General features: G+C 37.0%; 1 protein-coding gene across 2 annotated transcripts in view; it reads right to left on the bottom strand.

Moving 5' to 3' along the window:
* Positions 1–411: 411 nt before the first annotated feature.
* Positions 412–14,305, bottom strand: part of LOC125778978 (uncharacterized) — a 30,593-nt gene continuing 16,699 nt past the window's right edge. Inside the window, exon 3 of one of the 2 annotated variants that reach the window (XM_049459026.1) lies at positions 412–1,419. In XM_049459026.1, coding sequence (XP_049314983.1) covers positions 509–1,419 — 911 coding nt within the window. In that variant the 3' untranslated portion in view covers positions 412–508. Of the gene's footprint in view, positions 1,821–14,305 lie in introns of both variants that reach the window. The other variant, XM_049459027.1, reaches the window with a different exon arrangement.

Here is a 14,305-nt window from a genome sequence, read left to right as displayed (position 1 = left end):
AATTGTATGCTAGTGCAAAGACCAAATTGTTTATGAATTATGCCTACTTTTTTCATTACTATACTTTTTCTACTTTTTCTTCAAACTATTCCTACAAACATCAAGTCCAGCCGATCGTATGAATAAGCCAAACATGCCGTCGACAACGCCTTTAAAAATTTGATTGTATATTCTATGAAGAGTTTGTCACCTAATAAGTAAAGCATATAGTGAGAATGATATATGATCACTCGGTGCGTAAGAACAATTTTTTAATTCATTTTTTTTTTTCACCGCTCACTGCTCATTCGGTTATGCAGGCAGGTTTCTGTCGATAGCACCTCCCTCTGTGTATATAATAAATATTTTTCAAAGAAGATCAATCAAACTGTTGGTTATGAAGAAAAGAAAAAGACAGGGAAACAAACAAAGTTATAAACCGAGCATTCTTTTATTGAGAATAAAGATATGAAATATTTTGAGACAAGTCGGATTGCGTTGAATTGGATTTTTTCCCTATCTGATTCGCTCAGAAAGGCTGAACATATTCGTCCCATATATTATTCACATATTGCAACATATTTATATGGGGTTGCAATTTGCTGATGGATTGATGATGGACGTTGCTTATGATCAATCGCCGCATTTCAGCAAACAAATTACTGTGATTACTTAATAAGAATTTGCAGGTCGGTACAATATTATCCAATGCGATGATACGCCAATTTTCTTTGATTTCCACATGTTCCATGAAAGACGCTATGTCTGTCGCCCGATCTACCGTTGACGTGATACGTTCATCAGATGAGAAATGCGAAGTCGTGTCAACAGAGCTCGAACCTTTTTTAGAAGAAGCGCCCACACTTGCACTAAATACACTATATGCCGCACCCAACTTTGTTTCTAAAGCTTCCAGTTCTTTTACCTCATTCGAGGCACTCGATACATGCAATGATTTGACGACGTCCAGTCGTCCTCCAAGAGTAAATTGATTCGTTACGTACCATCCGTAACGGTTCAATAACCCGACGACAAGTTTCGTACGATCGTACGATGATAAGTTTTTGTCGTCAACGATGGAATAAAGTTTCTCGACGAATGACGAGTCCACATCTATTTTAATTTCGTCCACATACAATCCTGTTTTCTTGTTTAATAGTGAGACGACGGCATTCCGTGTTTTCATTGAATTTTTCGACGAGGAACTTTTTTCTTTTAAATATTCCGCCTTCACTGATATGATGTATGCTGATATTTCAGCGGAAAATCCATTTTGACTGGATGCTGTCGATTCTTTGGTATGAACTGTTTCGATAATGTGCTTTTCGATCACCACGCTTGGCGTTGGAGGATCTTCAACTGGCTGATAGGTCTTGTCGAAGATGACTGGCGACAAGGTGCCCATTTTGAAGAGACCCGTGTGATTGTCGATGACAAGACCTCTCGAAAATCTTCTCACTAATGCTTGGCGCGGAGTCAGTTCCACTCCTACAAATAATGTGTATAGTCGATCAGCGTTCGATACATCATATGATACATCGATTGCTTGACACAATGGTGTCGATAGAGGTATAGTGGTAAAAGGCGAGACATCTTTAGGTGGATTCAAAGATCTTACGGACGCAGTGTGTGAACTCAAGGAGATATGTTGTACATTTTCCAAGTAATTGAGAAGTTGACCGACAGTTTGATTTTCGAATTCACTGACTTTCAAATAAAGAGCCGATTTTATTTGCACATCTTCCAAATCGAAAATCGAGAGTTTGATTATTTGCGACGTAATGACCGAACAATGCCCAGGAATTGGAATAGTTGGAGCAGTTGGAACTGTCGCCGTATCTGTAACGAAAAAGGATTTTGAATATATCTATGTGTATATCAATTTGATTCAATCTATGTGTGTATCAATAAAAAAACGTGGTATTTTTTCAACATTTCCGCATTAATGAGAAACAATCGAAAATTCTTTTCAAAATTCGAAAATTCTTTTTAATCGTTTCAATAACAAAAAAGCTAACAAATTTATATCGACGGTGATAATATAATGATTTGAAAAATCAGAATCCTTATTTGACATAGATTATCTTGTGGAAGATCTTTTCTTGCAAATCAAAGAAAACCTTCAGACACTTTTCTAAGAATTTTTTGTTCTCAAGGTAACTTTTCTGTTTGTTAAGAAATAACACACTTGTCTTCACTGGTCAAAAATATTTGTTTCCTTCCAAATAAATTGTCAAACAAAATTTTGAAATTTTATATAGTATTGACGTCAGACAATAATTTTTTTCAAGTTTGTATAAAAGCAAACTTGAGAGGTTTTGTAGCACAAATGTTTAAAATTTAATATTCAATTAATTCCGAATTCATGGTCTTTTTTGTATTTCAAAACTCAATTTTACTTTGATATAATAACCATCTACGACAACAGTAATCAATATCAATAACATAAATATGAACACTTTCCTTCAAAAGAAAACAAAAACACCAGGAATACAAAGGATAACTTTATGAACGACATTTTTATATCAAGTTTTTGCCTGCACTAATTCTCGAATACAAGTCCATTCGTTTGACAAAGCGATACTGAGCTCCGTTAAGCAAACGTTTGGCTATTTAAACTATTCCGATTTGTGTGATTATATTCAGATGATTTGTGCAAAAGTATTAAAATGATTGTGAAAAATACCAACGCGATATTCGTAATCAGCCACGTTCTGCGGGAGTGTACAATCAGTTCATATGAAAATAGAATTCTGAATAAAAAATTCAACGCTTTAGAAAACTCAAAGTTTACTAAAAACAGAGAAAGCACTTAGCAAGAACTCATTAAAAGCAAAAAATATATTACAAATACATAACTTGGAAAAATTATCAGCAGAAACTCACATCTTGTGTGTCCGTGTATAGCATGGAGAGTATCGCTTTCTGCTTATAAATTGGAGACACGGTGATCATGTTGGCAGTTTCGATTTAAAATTCTATCAATCAAGTTACACTTGAATCGTTTACAATGCAAATCAACTTTGCGTTACCATCTCTCATGTTATGGACATTTGTTGTCAATTATTCTTGTGCGTCCGTCCTAATTTGTTTCGTAAGAAATGGTGTAAACGTAAACAGGACTTTTGACTCCGGAATTGTTACGTATGCCGCTGCACGAGAAAGTCTGGAACTGACAGATGACGACATTTTTATGGACAGCAACCGTGCCATTGAGCGAAGACAAGAACCAAGGATGATAGTGAGTGATAAAGAGTGTAATGGAATTATCAGTCAAAGTGCAAAGTCTTCCATAGAAGTTTGCATTGTAAATGATCAATGCAAAACATTTGACTTGGAAAACAACGCAAAGGTCAAGACCTTGCGCAATAAGTTGCTCGCTTCATTGCCAGAATATTACCGCGACGAAAAATGTGCCGATATTGTTTTTATAAATAACAAAGGGCAAGTAATCCAGAGTGAAGACGAAATAGAGGTGTCATATTTAAGTATTGTGAAAAACGGTAGAATCGAAGCATATAATAAATTCATCGACAATACGACCGAATTAGATATCACATGGCTTTTGTACAATCATCGAGTGAAAGTGAACATGCTCATGTCATTGAGTAGTTTGCGATATTGGATAACGAAACCAAATGCTTGTCCTAATTTAAAAAGTAAACTGAATTTACCCGACAAGGCATTGTTTCCAAATGCTATCGACGATTTAGCACAAAATTGGTTAGCTAGAGACAAACGCGCGCAACTCGATCAAGTAACCAGCCGTAACGTGGTGAGTACTCAATTGGTTGCACCGTACGCCCATGAGGAATTATTGCCAATAAAATCGTATGCTTATAAGACTGAAAAATCGGAAATCCCAAGATTATACTACGTTAACGTGAACGAAAGAGATAAAGTAGCTTTTACTGGATCGCGAACTGATGAATTTCAGGATAATCAGTTAACGCTAAAAATATTATCTCGGTCGCCAAAAGACAAGATACTTTTACCGTTAAAAGATGTCCGATCAACAAATAATCGAGCTGTATCCTGGACTAACACCGTCATAGCAACAAATAATACTGCTGTTACTTTGCTCGTCACATGGAACAATCATCAACCGGGTTATGCATACAATTGCGAGTTATTCGATTTCCGTGCAAACCATGAAAAGCATTATTTATATGGCCATGTAACTTCAAATGGGGTTTGCGATTTCAGATATATTGATGATAACAATATTCATTATGATTTGATATTCAACAAAGAAGAACTCATAGAAAATGGGCAAGATCTCTCGAAATTCCGATACGAACTAGGTGTGTCTATGTATCCTATTCGTCCTGGTAAATGGAGCTGTCATAAACGTGGAAAGAGACAAACACAATCTATTGCCAATACTGACATACATCAAGATCAGATAACAATGGGCGGAGGAGGGAAAGGTAATGATACGAGCCATCAGTTTGTGTTAGGTTGCGCGTTACGCGATAAAAAATACGCAGAAGAGAATAAACGATCGTTGTATTTCAACGTTTTTATTTTTAAATCTCAAGAGATTGCTGAAAAAATTATTGAAGATGTTGCCACATTTTGAAAAATATATCGAATACGTTTCTCCATAAGTGTCATTTGTTGCTATTTTTATATTGAATATTAAAACTTATCACAAAAAACATTCAAATTTTGAAAAAATTTTTATCGGATACTAAAAACAGGAACTTGAAAGAGTTTTCAGTTAGCAAGTTTTATAAAATATCTTTATGGTTTTTTGTCAACCGTTCTGCATAGAAACATAGTTTGTACAGTTTGCAGTTCGATTGAATGACCTTCATGAATATGCATATTCGCATTATTTCGTTATCATTTCTATATTTGTACCAATATAATTTCTATGGCATACACATACATACTATACATATGTATATTATCTCTTTGGCACATTTGTCTGTATGTTTACGAAAACAAATGCGAGCCACATACATATGTACATACATCCATAATAACAAGTGTCGCACGCATCTTTCGCATCTCCGTTGTCACGGACAACCAATGGTCGTCACAACATTGTGTTGCTGTTAAAATCCAAGCTGTGCCGAAAAAAATAAACGAATGGACGGCGATTGTCACTGCTTCCCTTTATGCTCGAACAGCTTCGCCAACAAACTTGCGCAAATATGTATGAATGTATACATATGAGCTTACATGCATATCAACGCATGTTTTTTGCGACACAAGTGGCTATGTTGCCACTTTTGTCACTTCTTTCTTAGAACAAACACCAGAAAGATGTTCAATTTATGATTTTTAGCTTTTGCCATCGTCGCGAAAAGACGCTTGTAGGCAAAGGCATGCTCTGGGAGATGTTATGGCGTCTGTTTTTATGAATGAAGCAAGGTCGCTTGTGGAATATGCGCCTGCGTTTATGAATGAAATCGTTTTTGTTCTAAAATTTACTACATTTGGGCTTCGCCAATGTGGCTGCCTTATTCACTTGCGATGCTTCTGATATTTGACACAATTGTTGTTTTTGTAGAACAATTTTTCAATTTTTAGTTGGTGATATATTCACATGTGTACGCATATGTTTGTTTGTATGCTTGTGCATTATTTGCTCGGCAATGTATACAAATATACATATATACATATAAGTATAAATGAATGTATATGAACATGCAGATCAATACGCGCACATGGAATATATTGATAAGTGATGAAATCATGATTTGAATTTCTGAACGCGCACATGTTAAGATTAATATTATAGACGATGTATTTACATATATATTGTTGTTATAAATTAGGTTTCTATTACTAGGAAACAAGGCACAAAAAAAATATTTATTAGTATAGTACATTATGTAAAAATCAAATAAAATTATTAAATATGCAAGTCCAAGTTGACTGTAAATATACTATACATGCATTCATACAAACTTGTACTTATATTATAATTATTTGTACATGCCAATATGGAAATGCCGACGGTAAAACGCCAAAGCATACATATTTGCTTACATTGCGATTCGCTATTTGAAAGCAAAAAGTGAAGCATGAAAATATCACAATGCTGTTGTTGGGAGTATCATAAGGACCATGCGTACATATATGTATGTATTTATGTCTCATTATATTCTTGAGTATGTGAGAGAGCTGTATTTGTACACAATTTTCGCTGTTAAAAATGGAATATCAAAGGACTTATTTTTCTTCAATATTCTCTGCTTGGGCATACATTCCACGACATCATTTACCGAAAGTACCTTTATCTATTTCTGTTCATATTCCCTGTTTGAGTATGTGGAGAACTGTTTAAAGTGTTAACATTTCACAGCGTGAACTCTGTGCTTATGAGGTGAATTCCTTACTACAATTCTAACAAATGTTCGCTGTCGAACCTGCACCTTCCCTATGCTTTAAGGGGGTATTCTAGTCTAGAAATTAAAAAAAAAATAAATTTTTTTTTATATTTTAAAAGTTTAACTGTTCAAAAATATATGTACAAGAGGATTTTTCAAAATTCAAATTATTTTCGGAGGTATAGGCATTTTTCTGACTCGACATCCAAACTGGTTCGGCCGGAACGCGAAACTTTAAACTAATTTTTCTCAAAACTGACATTTCCGGAACGATATCCATGATTTCTCAAGTTCTACTGAACCGATTTACTTGAAATTTTTATCTTCTTTATAGGCGTGTCTATGGTTGGAACTAGCCCCATCCCCAAAGTTTTATTTTTATTATTTTGAAAAAATTCGAAATTGTCAGAAAAAGTGATCAAAAAAACTTTTTTTTTAGGCAGTCGTCATTTTGTGAAAATTTGTTTCCACTTTTCCGTAGTTCCAACCATTGCGACATTATTCTAGATTAATAATCTTTTTTCTTTTTGATTTCAGATAACTAGGACTGTTGAAATCGTGGGTATGATTAGGTGGAAATATTTAGAGACCCCCACTTCGTCAGCTCATAATTTTTTTGATTTTTTTTTTACTTTTTTTAGTTTTTAATTTTTTTTCTTTACTCTTCTAAAATTAACAAATAACTAATAAAATGGATAGTAAAAATATTAATTGCATTTTTTTTACGACACTTAAAAAATTACCTGAAATTCATGCTTCTAGACTAAAATACCCCCTTAAATTCTCCGGCTATGGCACCTTTAACGTTCTCTTATGTTTTTCATTTTGAAGTTTTTAATGTTTGATTATTGAGTTTTCAATATCTTTTAATGAATGTTAATAAATTGGAAAATAGGAGTATAGACGCTTGACAGTAACTGCATTAATTATATTTATTAAAGCAAGCGAATGACAGCTGGAACACTCACACGCATACACACTTATGCACGCCTTCTCTGCGACAATTTCTCGTGTCGATTATCCATGTGCGTATTTTGAAGTGTGTTGTTGTTGATCATTGTTGATCAGTTTGACATGCCGTAGTGTATCGCACCATTAATTGAATCAAATTAAATTTGCTTTCATTGACTTTCTAAAGAAGTTTCACTTCCATACAACTTTTCAAAAAAAACTTGTTTTATAAAGTTTCTATAAAAATTAGGGTCACTAAAGTTTAAAGATTTCTATTTAGCATTAAAAAAAAAAAAAATTTTCTCCAAGAAATTCGTTGCCCACTTCTTCTTCTTAACTGGCGTAGACACCGCTTACGCGATTATAGCCGAGCTTTGAATTCGACGAATAGGTGGTGCGTGTCGACTCTCCTTTCAGGGGTCTTTTCCAAAATTTGGCGCATGGTGAATATCTGGTCGGTGGTTGATTTTCCAGGTCTAAAGCCACACTGATAAGGTCCAATCATTTGTTGACGGTGATCTTTAATCCTTCACACCATACGCTCGATAGAACCTTGTATGCGATGTTGAGGAGGCTTATCCCACGGTAGTTGGCGCAGATTGTGGGGTCTCCTTTTTTATGGATTGGGCATAGCACACTTAAATTCCAATCGTTGGGCATGCTTTCGTCCGACCATATTTTGCAAAGAAGCTGACGCATGCTCCTTATCAGTTCTTTGCCGCCGTATTTGAATAGCTCGGCCGGTAGTCCATCGGCCCCCGTCGCTTTGTTGTTCTTCAGGCGGGTAATTACTATTCGAACTTCTTCATGGTCGGGCAATGGGACGTCTGCTCCATCGTCATCGAATGAGGAACCGGGTTCGCCTTCTCCTGGCGTTGTACGTTCACTGCCATTCAGCAGGCTGGAGAAGTCTACCCTCCATAATTTAAGTATGCTGTGGGCATCGGTGACTAAATCACCTTTGGGGTTCTATAAGAGTATGCTCTGGTCTTGAAACCTTCTGTAAGTCGCCGCATCTTTTCGTAGAATTTTCGAGCATTAACCCTGTCGGCCAGCTTATCAAGCTCTTCGTACTCACGCATTTCGGCCTCTTTCTTCTTCTGTCTGCAAATGCGTCTCGCTTCCCTCTTCAACTCTCGGTATCTATCCCATCCCGCACATGTTGTGGTCGATCGTAACGTTGCGAGGTAGGCAGCCTGTTTTCTCTCCGCTGCGACACGGCACTCCTCGTCGTACCAGCTGTTCTTTTGCACTTTCCGAAAACCAATGGTTTCGGTTGCAGCTGTACGTAAGGAGTTTGAAATGCCGTCCCACAGTTCCCTTATACCGAGTTGTTGACGAGTGCTCTCAGAGCAGGAGTGCAAGCCGAGTAGAAAATCGATCGGCTGTCTGTTATGATTACAGCTTCTCGACGTCGAACCTTCCTTGTGTTTTTTGGCGTACGTTTTTTGCTGCCCAGAGGCGGGTGCGAATCTTGGCTGCAACAATATAGCGGTCCGAGTCGATGTTAGGACCTCGGAACGCACGCACATCTAAAACACTGGAGACGTGTCTTCCGTCTATCACAACATGATCGATCTGGTTGGTGGTTTTTCGATCCGGAGACAGCCAGGTAGCTTGATGAATCTTCTTATGCTGGAATCTAGTACTACAGATAACCATATTTCGGGCCCCGGCGAAGTCGAACAGCCTCAACCCATTTGGGGATGTTTCCTCGTGGAGGCTGAATTTACCGACCGTAGTGCCAAAGATACCTTCTTTGCCCACCCTGGCGTTAAAGTCGTCATGCACGATTTTGACATTGTGGCGGGGGCATCTCTCATAAGCGCGCTCCAAGCACTCAAACAAGGCATCTTTGGTCACATTGTCCTTCTCTTCCGTCGGGGCGTGGGCACAAATCAGCGATATGTTGAAGAACATCGCTTTGATGCGGATTGTGGCTAGACGTTCATTCTCCGGAGTGAATGAAAGTAATCGGCGACGGAGTTTCTCTCCCACCACGAATCTCACACCAAACTTGCGCTCCTTTATATGGCCATTGGCCACTGTAGTAAATGCCAAAAGGACCTACTTGTCTCTGTCCTTGTCCCGTCCATCGCATTTCTTGGACGGCGGTGATGTCAGCCAGCTGGGCAGCGGCACCTTCCCAATTAAGGGACCGGACATTCCAGGTGCATGCCCTCAAATCATAGTCTCTAATTGTTTGCCATGGCAGTTATCAAAGGGGCGTCTCTCATCCGAGGCTTGTTGTTCCTTTTCATTGGTTGTTTTTTTTTTTTTAAGTGACGGGTCCCAAACCCAGCGCACAACCCTGCGGAGGGGATATTTCGCCTTCTCACTTTAGCTCGCCTTCAAACGGATGTTCTTAGGCTACCCAGAGGATACTTGGTCAAAGACCGGAAGTCGTGAGCTGCTTGAGTCAGATGTAAAGGAACCGTTTCTGGCCACTCCCAAGTGAATGGCGATCAGAGAACTTTCCTCACTTGCGTGAACTTCTACACATGACTCCATCCTCCACCTTCGTTGCCCACTCATACCAATTTTTCGTTTATTAGAGTTAGAGCTATTTAAAGCTGCTACGGCCACTGGATGCGACTTCATGTCTACTGGCAAGCCGACTTACTGGCCTTCCGACGCAAAGAAATTACCTGACTTGATCGACTTTTTCATCACTCGACAAATATCCAAGACATTCATTACTATCGAAAATGGATTGGACCTTAATTCGGACCACTCGCCAGTTTATCTAATCCTAAATGGCCATCTAAAAGAACTCGACATGCCGCCTTATCTTTTTAATAGACATGCGGATTGGGAGTATTTCAAAGTGATGCTCGACAAAAATATTGATTTTGATGTAAATATAACAACTCAAGATATGTTAGAAGAAGAAGTTCATACATTTACGAAAGCTATACAGGAATCGGCTTGGAAAAGTACTCCCCTTCCTAAACAAAAAAATTTGTATATTAAATATCCATCGGACATTTTAGATCTCATAAAGAAAAAGAGAAAACTACGCAAAAAATGGCAAAACACGCGATTTCCCCAATATAAAACAGAACTGAACAATTTAACCAAGGTTCTCAGTACTAAAATAAAGTTATTCACGAATCAAAGTATTTCTAATTATATTGAGAAATTAACGCCAAACAAACAATCCGATTATTCCCTTTGGAAAGCAGTAAAAAATGCTAGGAAACCAATATTGTCAAATGCCAAACGGTTCCTGGGCCAAAAGCGACGAAGAAAAAGCGGAAGTTTTCTCAGAAAAACTCACTAAAACGTTTAGTCCTACTCTGCTCCATGGAACATTACCTTAGATGGAAGGCTCGCAATGCGTAAGAGAAATCCAACCAGCAACAATTGAAGAAGTGGAAAATATAATTAAAAGTAGATTTAAATCAAGAAAAGCTCCCGGCTTCGACTTGGTGACAGCTGAGGTACTGAAAAATTTAACGCGGAAAGCATTAGAAAAACTGACATCGATAGTAAACGCTTGCTTAAATCTCAGATACGTTCCATTGTCATGGAAGGTATCTGAAATCATTATGGTACAAAAACCAGGGAAAAGCGCACAGGAAGCATCATCATATCGTCCAATCTCACTGTTGCCTATTTTGTCCAAACTACTTGAAGTTGTAATTATAAAAAGACTTCAGAACATAATTGAAGAAAAGGACCTTATACCAGTTCATCAATTTGGATTTAGATCGCAACATTCTACAATCGGTCAAGTTCATCGAATAACAGATATAATTGAGGATGCGATGGAAAAAAAGCAAATTTGCACAGCTGTTTTTCTTGACGTATCCCAGGCGTTTGATAGAGAATGGCATCATGGCTTACTCCATAAATTAAGACTTCTCTTCCCACAGCATCTAACTGAGCTACTTGCCTCTTACCTGAGCCACCGCTACTTCAGAATCAAGCAGGGACAATCATATACTATGTTGCAGCCAATAAAAACAGGTGTACCCCAAGAAAGCGTCCTGGGACCACTCTTATACATTTTGTTTACTAGTGATATGCCTACGCCGCCAAACAGCACAATCGCCACATTTGCAGATGATACCTGCATAATTACTACCGGTAAAAATGTAATAGAGTCGTCGAACAGAATGCAGTCTTCAATCAACCTAATTGTAGAATGGACACAAAAATGGTATATTACTCTCAACGAGTTGAAGTCTATACATATAAACTTCACTAACAAAACGGATACGTATGTCCCCTTATATATTGAGAATGAAGTAATTCCGTACTCCACCTCGGCGAAAAATCTTGGTTTGACGGTGGATGCAAAGTTAAAGTGGAGGGAGCATATACAAAGAACAGCTGCAGAGCTTAAACTAAAATACAACAAAATAAATTGGTTAATCGGTAAGAAATCACCCCTAACAACCTCAAATAAAATTTTAGTCTACAATCAAACGTTGAAGCCTATTTGGACATACGGAATTCAGCTATGGGGATGCGCTGCACCGTTATACATCGAAATGACGCAAAGATTCCAAAATAAAGTTCTTCGAAAAATTGTAAATGCCCCGTGGTAAGTACGGAACTCAGATCTACATCGTGATCTTCACATAAAAACCGTTCGGGAAGTCATTCGCGAAACGGCATCGAAACATGCCACAAGGCTGCAAAACCACGTAAACGCTGAAGCCCGACAACTAGGTGAGGCCAGAAATAGCAGGTGCAGATTGAAAAGAACAACGTTCCATGACCTTCTAATAAGCAAATAGCAAATATTATAATATTTAGTTTTTAATACAAAGTTTAGTTTTGAAAAAGCTTCTAAATAGAGCTTTTGTTGTTTTACCTTATAAGTTATGAAAAATATTGCTTGTTAGTACACTTGTCACTAGTTGCAATTCGAATGAAATGTAAATCCATATCTTGTTACGTTTCAATAAAAAAACAAAAAAAAAAAAAAAAAAAAAAAATTAGAGTTCTCTGCAAACTTGCTCGATGTGCATGCCTTTTTACGCAACCCCCGATTCCATCACAAGCCCCCTTCCCATAACATGTGTCAAAAAATGCCATTCAGCTTGTACATAACTTAAAATCTTCTTCATGATTCAACAATTCTCCTACATTGAATCTGTTTTGTACTTAGATTCAGCTCCGTCAGAGAAATAATATAATTTTCCGATATTTTGTGCCCCAAATTTGTTTTTTCTCAAAGCTTCATGTCCGAGTGTAATTTCATTTCGATTGTTATCGAAAATCTACCTTAACGATCAATTTTTTGTATGCGGAATAAACTCTCTCTCTCCCTTCAGTTACAAGTTTTATACTTTATTTTTAAGTCTTGAAAACTGTTACTTTCATGTGACATTCTATATTCAAAGTGTGACATACTTATTTTTGTAAAATATAGTGCTGCAATACTTCATAATGGATCTGTGATCCAATATTGCAATAAGTACAGAATCAATCAATTAATCAATCAATCTCTCTCTCTCTCTCTTTATATTATCCGTTTCGACTACTGATAAATTTTACAGTTATTATAATAAGTTGCCATTAAGGTATTCAGATTGTCAACTTCTATTGCTCACCGCGCATATCCAACGAATATCCTTATTTCTGTATATATTGCAAAAGGTTGATAATTATTGAGCAGAGCGGTACTACTGTAAGAGACACACAGTTCCCTGTAGATGAAATCGTGTGTATATTGCGTACAAAACTGTAAAATATCAGTTACCCTTTAAATAGACTAAACGACGACTATACATAATGTTAATCCACAAAACATCAAGAGAACTTGCAAAGAAATTGTTACAGGATTCATTTTGAAGAATCTTTAATAAGTCGGAAAGAAATAAGTCATTGAAACCATTATTGTTATTCTCTTTATTATCATTTATTGTCAACGGAAAAAATGTCCAATACACATTTATATATAATGTGTTGTGATCCATTTTGAAATGGGTCTGATAATTGCCAAAAGTAGCAAAGTAAAGAAAACAGCCGTGAAATGAATACATATGTATAATATATTAAAAAGAAATTACACAGTGCCTATATGCGTTATTACGGTAGAATTAGATTGTTTTGATAGCTCTTTTGAAGAAAAATTAAAATATAAATATTTAGTGCACAAAATATATACATAATATAATAAATAACCTTTCAAAATGTGGCAACATCTTCAATAATTTTTTCAGCAATCTCATGTGATTTAAAAATAAAAACGTTGAAATACAATGATCGTTTATTCTCTTCTGTGTATTCTTCATCGTGTGAGCGGCACACTAACACAAATCGATAGCCCATACCATTACCCTTCCCTACTCCGCCCATTGTTATCTGATCGTGATGTATGTCAGCATTGCCAATAGATTGTGTTTGTCTCTTTCCACGTTTATCACAGCTCCGTTTACCAGGACGAATAGGAAACATAGACACACCTAGTTCGTATCGGAATTTCGAGAGATCTTGCCCATTTTCTATGAGTACTTCTCTGTTGAACAACAAATCGTAAAAAGTATAGTTATCATCAATATATCTGAAGACGCAGACCCCATCTGGGGATAAATAGCCAAATAAATAATGCCTTTCATGGGGTGCACGAAAATCGAATAACTCGCAATTGTATATATCACCGGGTTGATGATTGTTCCATGTGACGGTCAAAGTAACAGCAGTATTATTTGTTGCTATGACGACGTTAGACCAGAATTCAGCTCGATTATTTGTTGATCGGACATCTTTTAACAAAAGTATCTTGTCTTTTGGCGACCGAGATGATATTTTGAGCGTTAAGTGATTATCCTGAAATTCATCAGTTCGCGATCCGGTAAAAGCTACTTTATCTTTTTCGTTCACGTTAACGTAGAATAATCTTGGGATTTCCGATTTTTCAGTCTTATAAGCATAAGATTTTATAGGCAATAATTCCTCATGGGCGTACGGTGCAACCAATTGAGTACTCATTACGTTACGGCTGGTTACTTGATGGAGTTGCGCGCGTTTGTCTCTAGCTAACCAATTTTGGGCTAAATCGTCGATAGCATTTG

Source organism: Bactrocera dorsalis, chromosome 5, assembly GCF_023373825.1.
Source record: "Bactrocera dorsalis isolate Fly_Bdor chromosome 5, ASM2337382v1, whole genome shotgun sequence".
NCBI lineage: Eukaryota > Metazoa > Arthropoda > Insecta > Diptera > Tephritidae > Bactrocera > Bactrocera dorsalis.
The sequence above is the reverse complement of the archived record's forward strand: the minus strand, read 5'-3'. Positions and strand labels throughout refer to the sequence as shown.